The sequence below is a fragment of the Aegilops tauschii genome, chromosome 4 (assembly GCF_002575655.3).
Source record: "Aegilops tauschii subsp. strangulata cultivar AL8/78 chromosome 4, Aet v6.0, whole genome shotgun sequence".
Lineage (NCBI taxonomy): Eukaryota > Viridiplantae > Streptophyta > Magnoliopsida > Poales > Poaceae > Aegilops > Aegilops tauschii.
Window position 1 is genome coordinate 332690065 of NC_053038.3, and position 14879 is coordinate 332704943.

The window sequence follows — 14879 nt, forward strand, 5'->3', positions numbered from 1 at the left end:
GAGTATAGTAAAACAGATATCATGAACTAAGCCTAATCCAGTAACTCTTTACTTGTTCGCCTAAAACATGCTTGACTTTACATGATAAAATCCAAGTCTTGATGATATCTGCTGGCATAATTGGCACAAGATAAAATCTGACCCGGTGTAACTTGCTCAGATGCGATACATTTCAATTTATAGCCTAGCAAATGCTCATCAAATCATGTCAATAACTTAAAACCTGCTGATATATGTGTCATTGTTAAAATGAATGTAAGTCTAGCAGAACAAGCTAGTTGTTATATCTACAGTATATACTATCCAACCAGAATCAAATTGCTACATGGGAGGCCATCTGTAGGTAAAAAGCTGAACAAGAAAAAATGTCACAATCTCAGGCTGCTGACTTTTCAAAGTCAATCATTGGATTTGTATGGTCACAACTTGCAAAGACACAATAGCTGTGGCTCAAAGGTCTCACAGCTTTACTTGAAAGATACCGACCATCCTGATTTCCAGAAAGTATGAAAGGGCACTTACAAGATAACCCAACTACATTCCAGTTACACATTCATTCTAGTTTCCTACGAGGAGATATGAAAACTCCTGGTACTGACATAGTTTGAGATGTCCTTAGCCCTTGAATTGCCACTCCCTACGACACATGGGGCAAAGGGGGGTTGATGTTTGAGAATTGACCCACTTGAGTATGCAGTGAAGATGGAAAGCATGGTTGCAGGCACCCCAAATGATTGGGCAATCATCACCAGGGAACTTACAATCAGGGCAGCAGCCGTCAAAAGCCATCCTGCATATGCCACATGTCTCATCCTGTGCGTCCCATGTCCAAGAAGCCACCGCATGCCACTGAAGAATTTTGACCTTCATGGCTGTTACCTGGAATACAGCAGTAGATGCAATGCATGCCTCATGAGAACATTGTACTAATTGCAGTTTATCAGATAGCAATCAAGAAGGAATAAGGCAGAAAGGAGAAGAGAAGTTCGCTAAATTAAATGGTCTAAAAGAACACATGTAGTATTAGCTTTCGTGTCTTCAATTTTAAGGCTGAAGTTGCAGCTTGCAGGTAAAGATAGAGTGATAGATAGGTAGATACAAGTCAATAACACAGTACACCATTCGAATGGCTCAAAAGTCCCAACTACTAGCATCCACAAAGTGACATGGTCAACACATTTCCTCACAATATGCAGGGGCGGGCTTAACATGAGACATAGGAATACAGTTGAACCATTGACTTTACAGAAAATAATATGTGCTTGCACCAGGACAGCAACTCTTATCTCTCAACTGAGGTTGATCTTGTATGCTGTGGAAGAACCAATGTTTGGGAAGAACCTAATGGATCCACATATGAATGGATGAATTGGAATGGCTCAAGGAGGACGATGCTGTGTTATAGTAACAGCAAAATTAGGAATAGTTGAAGGAGTGGAGCAGTGCTGGTCGGGCCAGACAACGAATTGAGCCACAGCTCAAAGATAGTCCCCCTTCTTTGATTACTGTTAGATCTTCTTTAGTATTTACCCTTGCCAAGCCCTACCGAGCCAATTGCCGCTTTACCATCTCCATACCAGAAGAACACCCAGCAAATAACGAAATAACAGCACCATAGCATGGAAATCCACAAGAAGAAGCCCCGGAACCAGCTGCTTCCCCGTTACTAAAAGTACTGTACATAGAACGCTTGGAATTTGAGCAGGGCATTTCCTCGAACACTTTATGCCCATAAACTCCATGTGCATACCAATGTTGTCCATGAGAAGAACGCCACGCAGCAGCGCCTTCAGTGGCCGATGCACCCCATGGTTCATGCCAGCCGTAATCACTCACAGACCAGCACATGTTCGATTTGGGGTTAGAATGCATTGGCGATTCTGCAACGGCCGAGGTCGCCGGCGAACTTGGGTTTGGAAAGCGGCAGAAGATAGGTTTAGGGTTAGGGATAGCGACGCAGTACCTTGACGGGGGCCAATGGAGGAGCCACGCGCGGGCCTCAGGCCGCCGTCGACCTCCCTTGGTCGCCGCGTGGACGCAGACTCCGCTCGTCTGCTTTCCCTCCCAGTCAGTCACTCGGGTATGTCTGTTACCCTTTTTTTTAGTTCTGGAGGAGGCGAGAGGTGCGAGGGGAAAGGTCAAAAGGGAGGCGTAATGGATGGGCCTAAACTCAAGTCTGTAAAGCGGCCCGTGACAGTGGTAGTAGCCCTGGGCTGAACCGTTGTGGTTTGTGGTGCTGCCGGTATGTTGTCTGAGAACTGAGACCCGGGACAATAGTACCACCTCGCCAGCGGGAGCGAGAACGAACGGGTAGCTGGCTATATAAGAGAGCCAGGGTTCAGTGAACTAAGCACGCAGCTGCGTGGTGAGCACAAAGCGAACTATTCTTTCGCCTTTTACTAAAGAATACCGTGTGCACGCCACAATAAGCAGCATACACTAATTTTTGAAGGGTGTCTCCTTTTGAAGGGGACCCCATCAAACCAAAATCCGGAAAAATCATTGAGCTATTTGCGTCCCATTTGTATTGTGCTGAAAATTAAATGCCTATGTACGAATTGTCGTTCTGCTAGGAGGTGTCACATGCATCGGGCTTTTGCGAACTTGCGGTACCCGTCAGGGTGGCAAAACTGCACAGCTCGATCAATCTCCATCAGGTAATTAACAGCAGGCGCGACCCGAGAAAGGCATCTTTGCCACCAGCTCCAGGCGAGGGGACAACTCATTCTAGATGCTACGCAACGCGGCTTCACGGTTGACGCCTAGCCCAGGCGCATCGTCTCTTTCTTCGCACCAACTCATGTGAGTGTGAGCTTAGTCGCATCGACCATTGCCTGATGCAGCAGCAGCAGGAATCTTTCACGTGCACACTTCATCCACCCAAATGGTGAAGTTGCATGCTCTCAAATTTGTCACTTAACTTAATTACACAGGTTAGGTTACGCTCATGGAGGAAAACGACTCTTTTTTGCTAACTTAAGAGGAAATTATCAATTGAGAGCACTGGATGGCTTTTTCATAAGTAGGACAACAAAAGTCTTGTCTTAGCAAATTGGCGGCAACGGCACAGCAAATTGACGGAACAGGTTCCTGATACGCCAATTTGGGGATGACCCATTTTCCTCTCATGATTCAGTTAACGATGCCTCCGTCACACTGTTGGAAGTGGTATAAAAGAACCTAATAATATCTCAAAACATCAAGATACATATGCAGAATGGCGTGGCTTAAGGAGAGACATAGCGATATCATGAAAATTAACCAGTTCCTTTCCAAAGATTCAACTCCTGTTGAGACATTCTTGAAATAACTAGCTAATTAGCAGACAGTAAGAACAGCATCTGCAATCAAAGCAATATCATGAGGAAGCTCTTCAATTTTTGTTTTCTATAAACCTGACCCAAAAGTTACCCTCACAACCTCATGGACAAAATCCTTCCATGTTTTGGGAGCAAATTAGCAAAGGCAACAGCATCCGTTACTCGCACATTGTTGCAGCGTCTTCTTCGATCCCCCAATAGAACTCACCCAAGACCACGGATTCTGGAAGAGAGAATTAATAAGGGATAAATTAGAGGTGAGGTTGAAATATCAGGACCAAATGGTGGTACTAGTGATATGTTACAGTACTACTACTTGGAAAGGGGAGCATTCGTGGAAATAAAAGTTGTGATCAATTTGGTACTCGTTGGAGATCTGTCATGTCATATGTAGTACTATTTCCTTAAATAAGCTTTGCATAATGGAGGATGAAACAGGATTGCAGTTATACCAACACGTAGGAACCGGGAAAAACGACAGAAATTTTATGCGAGAAATGAAATCCCTTCTAGTAGTGTTTATAGAAGGCTAACGGATTTGCGATTTCTCGGATGAAACCCGTTTCCACAGTGGAAGGAGGGGTCTTCCATGATCGGGTAGCCACGGCCGATTCAGGGTGATGAAATTAGAAGGGAGCGGGGAACCAAGGGAGAAGACCGAAGGTGGGAGCAGCCAAGTCAAGGAATGGAGGTGACCTTACCAGCCATGGATGAAGCCCGTGCACTTGTCCTTGATCCAGCGGAAGCCCCGGCGGAAGGAGGCCTTGACTTTTCCCTCCACCGAGTACGCCTTGTAGCTCGCCACCCGACGCCGCCTCTTCACCTCCGGGTCGCTGAAGCACCAGGCGGAGCCTATCCCGCCTCCGCCTCCGCTCTTGGTGACGGGCAACGGCGGCGGCGGGGACCTGGTGGGCGGCGGCGGCTTGACGACGAGGTCGATGCGGCGGTCGCCGTAGGGCACGATCTCGTTGCGGTAGGGGCGGTCGTAGTCGGCGGCGGAGGAGGGCGCGTAGGGGCGGTACGCGCGGTCGTAGTCGGCGGCGGCCATCGCGAAGCCGCCCGTGGAGCTGCGCTTCGGGGAGGAAAAAGGAAAATTCCGCTGGTGCCTTCTCTTGTCCGCCTTTATTCCCCCGGTTCTTTGATGGAAGAAAAAGGACTACGAGCTGGCGGTGGGGACTAGGAGCGAGTCTCCTCCTACCTATGAGCTGACGCCTTTTTAGTTTGACAGCACAAAGAAAGAAAAGATTGTTGTGGGAAGTGGAGTATCTCCGGGCTCAAATGTACCCTAGTGAACAGTAAAGTTTAAAAAAAGTATTTAAAAAAACTGAATTCTTTTTTTTCGAAATAACTCTTTATTACTCAGAATTAGGGATTACAGTCTCGTAAGACAATATCTAAGACCTCACTAGGGACCGAACCAAGCCAAACCATGGTACGACCCTGGCCTCTACCAAAATTTGCCATAGCATGACTAGCACCATTGCCTGTACGACGAATATGAGTAATAGAAGAGTCATGTTCCCTCATACTTTGCTTTATCTCTTTGATCAAAAAAGAATATTTAGAAAAGTTGCTCCCAATGCTTTCACCATGGATACTGCTTCCAAACAGTAAGATTCAACATCAAATGGTAGAAGATTCCATTGTGTCAAACTAACTCCCTCTCGAATCGCAAGGATTTCTGATTTCAGAACATCTGTACAGACATCAAGATATCCGCAGGCACTAAAAATGATATTTCCCAGGTGGTCCCGAAGCACCATACCGACTCCCGCCTTTCCATTAAGTACCGATCCGTCCGTATTTAATTTCACCCGCCCTTGACATGGAGGTTGCCACCGGGTGCTAGCAATTGCAGTGCTATCACAAGTGGATCGCACCATTGGAAAACAGTGTCCGACCTCCATTTTGCCTTTGACGAAATCTGCATTAGGATCCAGCTTAATACTGACGAGCGACTCAAGATAACTTGCCAAGAACCTCGTTGAGACGTCAATGGGTGGAGCTGGTTTTGCGTGAACCACTTCGTTCCGTACGTACCACACTCTCCAGAGGAGCATGAGCACACGGACCTGGGCATTGACATCTACATCACGCATGAGCTGAATGAACCAGTCGTCATGGTGTTTAATACTAGTTAGTTCTGGCAGTTCCCAAATCTTAGACATGGCCTTCCATAGACGCTGGGCAAAGTCACAGGCACATAAAACATGAAAAGAATCCTCTTCTTCTCTTCCGCAGACTGTGCATGTATTAAAAACCTCTAGAGATCTCCGCTTTTTATTCAGCCAAGTTGCTAGTGAATTTGTAGCAGCACGCCATGCAAAGGAGAGCACTTTGGGTTCGGAGACCAAATCAATTTCCAGATATCTCTTCGACCGTCCGGAGAGATGCTCGTAGATGGAATTAAGGAGCTATTAACCTCATCAGCAGCAAGCCAGTAGGCGTTGCGCACAGAAAAAAAGACCACTACGTTCAGGGGCCCAGGCTAAAAAATCCTCTCCTAAACGGGGTGAAGGATGAATCTTACAAATCTCATGTATGTCCACGGGCAAAAAAAACTGATGTAACTTCACCATATCCCAGTGACCATTATGATCCAGCAAGTCAGATACCCATTTGAGCCGGCATCTTCCTCTGTTTGAAACAAGCGAACCCATGTTACCACGGGCAACCCAACGGTCACGCCAGATTCGGACCTTCTGCCCATTAGCAATACGCCAGATCAGTCCTTTCTTTAAGAGCTCGAGCCCATAAGAGACACCTTGCCAAGAATGAGAAGGATTCCCTGAGAACACCGTGTCCTCCAACCATCCACTTGGGTAATACTTGGCTTTGAGCAGCCTTGCACAGAGGCTATCTGGAAAGGCTAAGAGGCGCCAGGCCTGTCTCGCCAGTAGTGCCTGATTGAAAATCCGAAAATCCCTGAAACCGAGGCCGCCTTGTGATTTAGGACGGGTCATCTTGTGCCAAGCATACCAGTGAGTCTGTCTTTTACCCTTCTCCGCTCCCCAGTAATAGTTCCGAACCATACGATTCAGGTCATCGCAAACAGCAAGAGGAATCTTGAACACACTCATAATAAAGGTAGGAATTGATTGAGCAATTGACTTAACCAAAACTTCTTTACCAGCCTGTGTGGGATGTCCATCAAAAGCAAATAAGCGCTTACTCATCTTGACTTGCAAATTTTGAAGCTTACCCTTAGTTAGCCGCCCATCAGGGGTGGGTAAGCCTAGGTACTTCTCCTCAAAACCAGAAGCGGTGACACCCAAAAGATTTTTGATCACTTCCATGGTATCTTCCGGGCAGGAGGCCCCAAACAGAATGGATGATTTAGCGGGGTTTAATAGTTGACCAGTGGCATGCCCATAATCTTGCAATAATTGCCTCACGTACTGAGCTTGCTGCACATTAGCTTTGAAGAATAAAAGCGTATCATCGGCGAACAGAAAATGAGAGATTCCCGGTGCTCTTCTGGTAATCTTCAGAGGGGACAAATCACCTGAGGCAATGCCCTTATTGAACAGAGCAGAGAGACCATCAGCGACAAAGAGAAACAAGTATGGGGACAAAGGGTCACCTTGCCGTAGCCCATGCGACAGTGCAAAAGAATCCAAGATGGCTCCATTAAATTTCACGGAATATCTCACCGAGGTTACACATGACATAATCCAATCAACCCATGTGGCACCCCGGCTCAGAGAAACCGGAATGCCCCGTATTCCAGCCCAGAGATTGAGGAGAAGTCTCTGGAATACGACACTGCTTGACATAGAACAAATTAGCTCTTATTACAAGAACAAATACAAAGGTCTGATGTTACAAAGGTTCACATCAGCACGGCGACACTACGCCTGCGATACTACACTTGCTCTATGCTAGCAGCGGAACAACTCGTAGGAGCGGAAATCTTCTAGCAGCGAAACAACGACGAAGGTGGTGAACTCCACTCCGCAGGGACTCTGGCTGGGACACAATCTAGCTCGCACGAACGGAAACCACGACAAGCAATCAAGCAATCACGGCATCACCTGCAATCTGGCATGACACGCCAGGTCAGTACATTGAATGTACTTGCAAGCTCACAACAACCAAGAACATCAAGGAAAGACAACAACATAGCATTAAGCAGGTTAATTAAATTAACAGCTACCCTGATACAGCAACAACTACTAAGCATGATATGAAGCTACTACAATGCTGATAAATCACCATCTCTGATTTCCATGACCATATCTCTCTTGGCTAACCGGCCAAGCAATATACCATCTCGATCACCTCGTGATCATAACCAAACTGTAACCGTGATCCTTACGGCGATCACAACCCGACCAATGAATGGCCCGTGATCCTTACGGCGATCACAACCCGACCAATAAATGGCCCATCTGTACTGCTCCAAATATCCACATATCCATCACCTATAAGTCATTCCATCATGTGAGTGTTGATCGAACGGTGTACCCTAGTACGAACCCATGCCCATGACCGAGGACGCGGCTATCGATAGATTAAACACACACTCTACAGAGGTAGCGCACTGTACCCACACCACAGAACCCATGGCCTCGCACTCCCATACGGGTGGACCAACGGCGTTCCGACAAAACCGATATACTGCCATGACACTCTCCCGGCCACTCCGACTCACTCCCCACTGGGCTAAGTCATGGGTGGCCCCGTGTCTACCAAAGACACAACGACCACCGTCGTGGCCCGTCCCACACGGGGACACGGATCCAAAAACTCAAACAACAGGCACACAAGGCTTATGTCCGCCTACCTGATCAGGGTAGCGCGCGCCCATAGCCTTCCCTCGTTAGAGGCACCGGCGAGAGGCACAACAATAGACCGCATTAGGGCCGTCCCATACCGGCAAATGTGGTTGCACTGGAAAAGTTCGATTCGGCGGCACCTGACCAACTTACTGACGGAATTTATCCCCAAAAATATAACCATGATAACTGATACTCCGATGTCAACCATCAAACTATAATCCAAGTCATAGCAATATCCAACAAATAATCCAAGCATAATATCATCATCTCAAAATACTCCGAGGATAGCATAACACTACTATCATGATGAATCCGAAACAATAATCTACTACTCAAATAACAAGAATACAGCTATCCAACTAAGATCCACATGTAACCATCATCTCCGGAAATAATACTCCAAGCAACAGAACATCAACTAGCATCATGAAAATAATCATACTAACCACTAATAATCCAAAGGTAGCATAACATCCAAAGTAATACTCCAAAACATACTAACAGATATCATCAAGAAACAATCATAATAGCAGCCACTAATACTCCAATGGAAACATGATACTCATCAACTACAAACATAACTCCTAGTAATCCAAACAATAGCATGGCAACAACAAGATCAAAATAATACTCCGAGAAAATGCCATGCACAGAGTCATGTAGCTAAAGCAATATTTTAAACAAGTTAAAATGAATTAAACCATGTCACTGCATTACAGTGATGCAAATGGAGGGTGTGGCTTGCCTGGGGTGGAAGAAATCACCGGAAGAAAGTGCAAGAAGCTTGCCGAAAGAATCGCTGGAAATCGTTCTCTCTCGGAGGGGGATGATTAAGGGCAGGGGAAAAATGGTCATTTTCAGTATGCCAAAACATAATGAAAGTGACACCAATAGTAAGGGCTCGACGAAACAAAGAAGTGAGCGTTGGATTCACCTCAAACGGAGTTACGGTTGAAAAGTTATAGAGGGTTGAAGTTCAGGGACTTTTCTGCAAAAATAATATTCACAGTCGGGTCCCTGAGTGGATAAGGCAGAAGCGCAAAGTTAGAAATACGCTTTCAGTCAGCGAAAACGTAAAACGGAAATACGCTTTCACTTATCTGACGTGGCAAGGCGGGGCCGAGGCTGGTCAACGCTGACGTGCGGGTCCCACGAGGGTGGGGCCCATTACTTATCCACCTCATCAGAGGCGGGGCCGGGGCTGGGCTCACTGACGCACGGGGCCCGCGGGCGTTGACTCTCTCCTCCTCGTCCCTTCTTCCTCCTCCCGACGGACAGAGGCAGGGGCGAGGCCATGCGGCTCCGGCGACGAGCTCCGGTAGCACGGACCACCTCTGGCGAGGGCCCGGCCACCGGCGGATGCGGGAAGGGGCGCCGCGTCGGGGAGGCCTAACAGGAGTGGCGGGGAATGACCAAGGCGACGGGGAACGGAGGCGAGCAGAGGCGGGCGCCGGCGATGGGGATTGCGGCTCCGGCCGGCTCTGGAGGAGGGAAAGGCACCGGCGGGATCAGAGAGGTGCGCCGCGTCCATTCTGAGGTAGAACGGGCGTCGGGGAGGAGTGGAGCGATGGGGCTTGCACGACTGCCGAGAACAGAGGAAGCGGCGGCTGTAGAGCTTGAAGACGACGGCAGCAGGGGCTCCGGCGATGAATGGAGGAGATGGGGAGGATCGCCGGACTACGGGTGAGCTTCTGGTGGCAGAAAAATAAGTGGAGAGGGGCTCGGCGTAGGGCGAATTTAGCCGAGGCCGTGCGGCGGCCATGGCGGCAGAGAGAGGTGGGGAGGGGCTCTGGAGCTCGAGGGAGAGGCCGGGGAGGTTGCTGGAGGTGGTGTGAGGCTGGTGGTGAGGTCGAACGGCCTCGGGGTGGCTCTTATATAGGCGCGGGGCGAGGTGCCGAGCCGGTTGCCGCCGTTCGAGCTCGGCCAAAGCTCTGGTGACGCGCAGCGAGCACGGGGTGGCACGAGAAGGCGACGAGGGAGGTGCGGACGAGCTACAGAGGCGCACAGGGCAGGGGGGCCGAGGGGCACAGAGGGGAAGCGGCCACGGTAAAATAGTTGGACATGCTCGTGCTCGCTGAGATGCCGAGCAGAGGAGGGGCCCGAGCAAGAAGCCATTCTGGACGCGCGCACTGCATGCCAAGTCGGTGGTCACCGCGCAGACTGGCGAGGAGAAGATGCCAAGGGTTGGCAAACGTTGTCTAGGGCGTAGTCCATCCAGGGGGGGGGGTTTGCAACCGTGGTGGTATCTCGGTTAAAAGTGATCTGGTTAAATGGTAAGCAGTCTCTGAAGTTTACTGCAGTATACTTGGGTTAGAACCGCTGATCAACAGGAAAGGGATTGGAGCCAGAGAGTTTGTCTGCTAGGTTGAGGTAAAGAAGAACTTACATCCTGATAAGTTGGAGAAGATTTGGATCAAGATTTAAAGTAGTTGCTTTGCAACTGCCAAAATGGTCCAGAAATGAAGATCATGATGATGCTCTCACATAGAGTATCAAATTGGGCTAATACTGGGCAAAGATTGATTATTTGGACATATGGAGATGCTGTAAAAAGCTCATGCCAAATGGACAAGCCAAAATGGCACTTGCTTCACAAACATCATTTCTGTCCAGAAACTTGAAATAATATTGCTGATCAAATGTCTCAATGAAATGATGACAAATTGGGTGGAGATATGTTTTATAGGTATAAGAATGATCTGGTAATTTATCAGGATTTTCGAAGCAATATAAAATATACTTGCTTCACAACCTGAAAATATTGCCAAAATCAAAGATTTGCTCCTGTGCTCAAATAAATGATTGGATGGGGCTGCAAATGGATAGAGGCGGTTAATATGAGCACATTAAGGAGTGTGCAAAAGTTCAACTTATTTGGGTACTCCTAGCTAGTACTTCCTTCACAAAGCCTTCTGTCTGACAGAAACTTTGAAAATTCACTGAGGAAGATTGGCTAGGCAAATACATTTGAACTTGTGCATGGGGCAATTATTTGGACATAGAAACATTCCCAAAAATGTTGGGAGCCACTAGGAGAAATATAAATGACACTTCCTTCACAAAGTGCCATTCAGGGCAGAATAGAAAAAGGAATATTGGGGAATTATTTTTGAACTGGCCAAGGCAAGTTTTGGGCATATTTGAGCTATATATGACCCAAAGGAATTATGAGAATTATTTGGGGAGTTTTGGATCGACAGAAATATAGGTTGCTTCACAACCTAGGGCAGATAGGGTTATTCCTTTAATGAAAAAGGAATTTTCCCTAGAAAAAGATTTTAGGGTTTGGTCAAGGAGTGAAGTGACATGACCTTGGCAAGGTTTTGAGAATGATGAGCCACTTGGGAGGAGGAATGAGGATGATTTCCCAGGTGGCAAGGCCACAGAACCACTCCAAAAGAAAAACAGAGCAAACCAACTAAATCAGAAGAAAAAGAAAAGGGCCAAAATCCAGGCTGTTACAAACCTTCCCCCCTTAAAGAAATCTCGTCCTCGAGATTTGGTTGCTCAGGGAACAAGTATGACTTGAGGACACCGTTTCCAACTCGGGTATCCTTTTTCCTTTATTTATTGTTCCCCCAAGAATTTCAGATGATCAACTTACCTTGATCTGGGGTGGTTTGCTTCACCTTTCCCAAAATCTGACAGGTCTTTGCTCATATACCAAATCTTTTTGTTGACGTGAATTTTCTCATATCTGCGGTGGTATCCAATGGATCTGAGCATAAATTTTCTTTAGATCGTGAAAACCTTTTTGCTTCTATCATGGGGTTGCTTCAAATAAATGCAGGCCTTCTGGTTTCCATAAATGCTGAGAATTATCATGGCCATCTCCTGATGGAATCTGACTACTCACAGGTGGCACTGATTTATCTTGATTTATGCCTTTGGCTCGAGCATGAGATATGTACCAAAGATTTGACTGCCTTCTGTCGTGAGCAAGATATCGGTGTATGGAGTTATAGCTGTGTCAAGCCTCAATTATTTACATCTTGAGACTGGCCCGACAGGGGCTGACGGACAACTGCTTTTCCTGACAGACTGACCATGTACTTGATTCCGTCCGTGAGTATACCGGGTCTGAGCTGATTGTTTGGCTTTTGATTTTTCTTATGTGATTGATATACCCATCTGTAGTAATAGGCTGTGATATGCTTTAACACTGCCGCTGAAGTCAGACTGTTGAGGTTGCAACGAAATCTTGGATCTGATAGAACAGACGTGGATAGTCCACACTAACCATGCCAAGCGGGTCAGCGGGATATGAAAAATCCTTGTAAATAGAGTAGGCCGCTGAGAGTATGCCTTTGTGGATCCATATGGGATTATAGCTTTCAACTGACTTGGGTATCCGGACCCTGATGGTCGTGCAAAATCATCATGCTTTGCTGTCAGCCTCATCCTTTTTATGGTCCTGATTTTCTTGGTTAGGACACCTTACTGAAATAACTTGGCCACACCTGTCCTTGATTCTTCGTATGACCATGGATGCGATTAGTATTTTTGGCATTATTCCTCCTTGTTTTCTGACCTGAGTCCGCACACATATGACATATATCCGGGGTTTGTAGTTGTACAGAGCTCATTGCTGAGGCCAATTATACAAGAAGGTGACAAGATTTCATGATATTATCTTGTCAGCTGCGGGAGTAATGACCTTGATGACCATTGTCAAGACTGTTGAGGCTGAGATGTCATCTCCAAATATAATCGCTCCTTGTATTTTATGATATGTATTTCTGCTCATCTTTATTTTCCTTTGCCTGACTCGCGAGGTTGTGGGATTCTTACAGTTCTTAGGTATATCCGCTGGATCACTGTCGCATCTCGTATGAGTTACTGATATGACCGGGGATACATGCTCACCATATATAAGAATCATATGCCACGGAACACTCGATCCTTGCGGTAGGCATATGTTTTGACTGAATTTTACCTCTGACAAAATTATTGCAAGTCTGGCCCTTGAACTGGACTGCCATACATTTGCAACTCATCATATAATCTCTGAGGATGGTGCAATATTTTGGTACTGACGCGGACTAAATGGCTTATGAGAAAAGCCATCCGAGTAGCTTGCTGAGGAAGACTTTTTTTCTGCTCAAATCTTTTGTCTGGGTATCGTGCAAAAGAAGGCTCTATAGCCTACACACGAAGCTTGGTCTGATTATTGTGCTGGAGAAGCTTGAGTTCCGTACTTGAGAAGCTTCTCCTCAGGTTTGCTTGTTGAGGAAATTTCATTTCCGGCTGTCAGAAGCTTTTACCGAGGTATCTTATTGAGAAAGACCGGGTATCTTGGGCCGGAAATTGTTCACATATCATATTGAGGAAAAATTGAGGAGCCTTGCATCATAAATTTCTTCCGATAGCGTGTGAAAGAAGACTGGGTTTCTTATATCCAAAACTTCATACTGATATGCAGACTGAAATCCATACATATGCCCATAATATTCTGAGGCTGATTATTTGCATGCGAAAAATGGTTCGACTGTCTTTCTTGATCATATCACATTCTGACTTTATTTCAGATGATAACATATTTCAAGCATCATGCATTATTGAGCCAAAACTTTGTATATGACCCATACCTCTGTCTGAAAATATATCGTTGGTCTTGTACCTGACTTGTCTTTCTGCTGGCTGGATCATAACCGCTGTGAGGATTTTGCACTCACGGGGACTCGATGCTGATAATCAATCCAAGACACCAGTGGTATTCTGAACAGATGTTAATGCTATAATGCAGTTGACTGGGTAGACCAAAATGTTTAGCTGAGCTTCTTCCAAATATTTGAAATCCTTAGTGCTTCTTTGAGTCCGGTGTCGGTGGATGAGCAATTCTTTATTGGGGAAAAATAATGTAACACCGGGGCCCAAAAAGAAAGAAGCCAAAAGAAAACTCAACTAAACAAAAGCACACAACAACAATCAAATCACACACAATCAATGCCACATATTACTACTAGTCACACAATATGCATGCCTACTTAAGCACACAAATCTCGCGGGGTCTCCGGTTCTACGATCTAGCATGCTGTGATGATGTGCACGAGGACGAATAAATGTGTGGAAGAGTCGGTGTAAACAGCGCTACACCAAGTGCTAGCTTAGCCAGATAACAACCTGGACTAGCTCGGAGGCGAGGACGCACTCTGTAATCACATAGTGGGACACGAAGGTCGCAACCACATTATTATCAAGCGGACGGAAAAAGATCCGTACTCGTCCAAGAAATAGGATATCGGGGAAAACTGAGGCTGCTGACATTGCCCTTTCTTGATAACTAAGATCATTATGGGTAGCCAACACGACAAGAGAATGATCCGGGATAGAAACATGTCCATCACCGAAACGATAGACGGGACTGGAAGAAAGACATCGGCGCGACACCTGAGCACCATTTTTGCAAACAGTGTCGGGATCACTTGGCATCACTCAGCTGGGACAGAAATGACACCAAACACCGAAAAAAAAGAACTGGAGAAATGCAAAGGTTGAGCTGTAGTGGATTCGAACCGATGCAAGCTACACTCACCAGATAAACCGTTATCACAAATACTAAGACTATATGCATGCTATGCAACAAACAAATGCAGCAACCAAATGCAATAAACAAACCAGACTCTATACTACCGATTTCTACCGGTTTCTACCGCTCGCGCTGACTAGGGCGTCCTACAGCCAGACCTGCTCTGATACCAAGCCTGTGGCACCCCGGCTCAGAGAAACCGGAATGCCCCGTATTCCAGCCCAGAGATCAAGGAGAAGTCTCTGGAAT

The 14879-nt window shown here is 46.6% G+C and overlaps 2 protein-coding genes and 1 non-coding gene across 4 annotated transcripts; 1 reads left to right on the forward strand and 2 right to left on the reverse strand.

The window, feature by feature from the left end:
* Positions 1-389: 389 nt before the first annotated feature.
* Positions 390-2119, reverse strand: LOC109785069 (anaphase-promoting complex subunit 11). 2 transcript variants are annotated; one of them, XM_020343679.4, is made up of 2 exons: positions 1964-2119; positions 390-879 (listed from the first exon to the last, which is right to left on the reverse strand). In XM_020343679.4, exon 2 carries the CDS (start codon positions 868-870, stop codon positions 616-618), a length of 255 nt encoding a protein of 84 aa, XP_020199268.1. In that variant the 5' UTR covers positions 871-879; positions 1964-2119; the 3' UTR covers positions 390-615. The 2 variants fall into 2 exon arrangements, with proteins under 2 accessions (XP_020199268.1, XP_020199272.1); XM_020343683.4 differs by having other exon boundaries at positions 390-872; positions 1964-2100.
* A 237-nt stretch (positions 2120-2356) lies between these two features.
* On the forward strand, positions 2357-2475 carry LOC120963741 (U5 spliceosomal RNA). The gene has a single exon (XR_005755487.1). It is a non-coding gene; the product is annotated as a U5 spliceosomal RNA (small nuclear RNA).
* A 773-nt stretch (positions 2476-3248) lies between these two features.
* LOC141020492 (uncharacterized) lies at positions 3249-4475 on the reverse strand. The gene is made up of 2 exons (XM_073496684.1): positions 4022-4475; positions 3249-3543 (listed from the first exon to the last, which is right to left on the reverse strand). Coding segments are annotated over exons 1-2 (348 nt in total). The 5' UTR covers positions 4369-4475; the 3' UTR covers positions 3249-3542.
* Positions 4476-14879: the final 10404 nt, after the last annotated feature.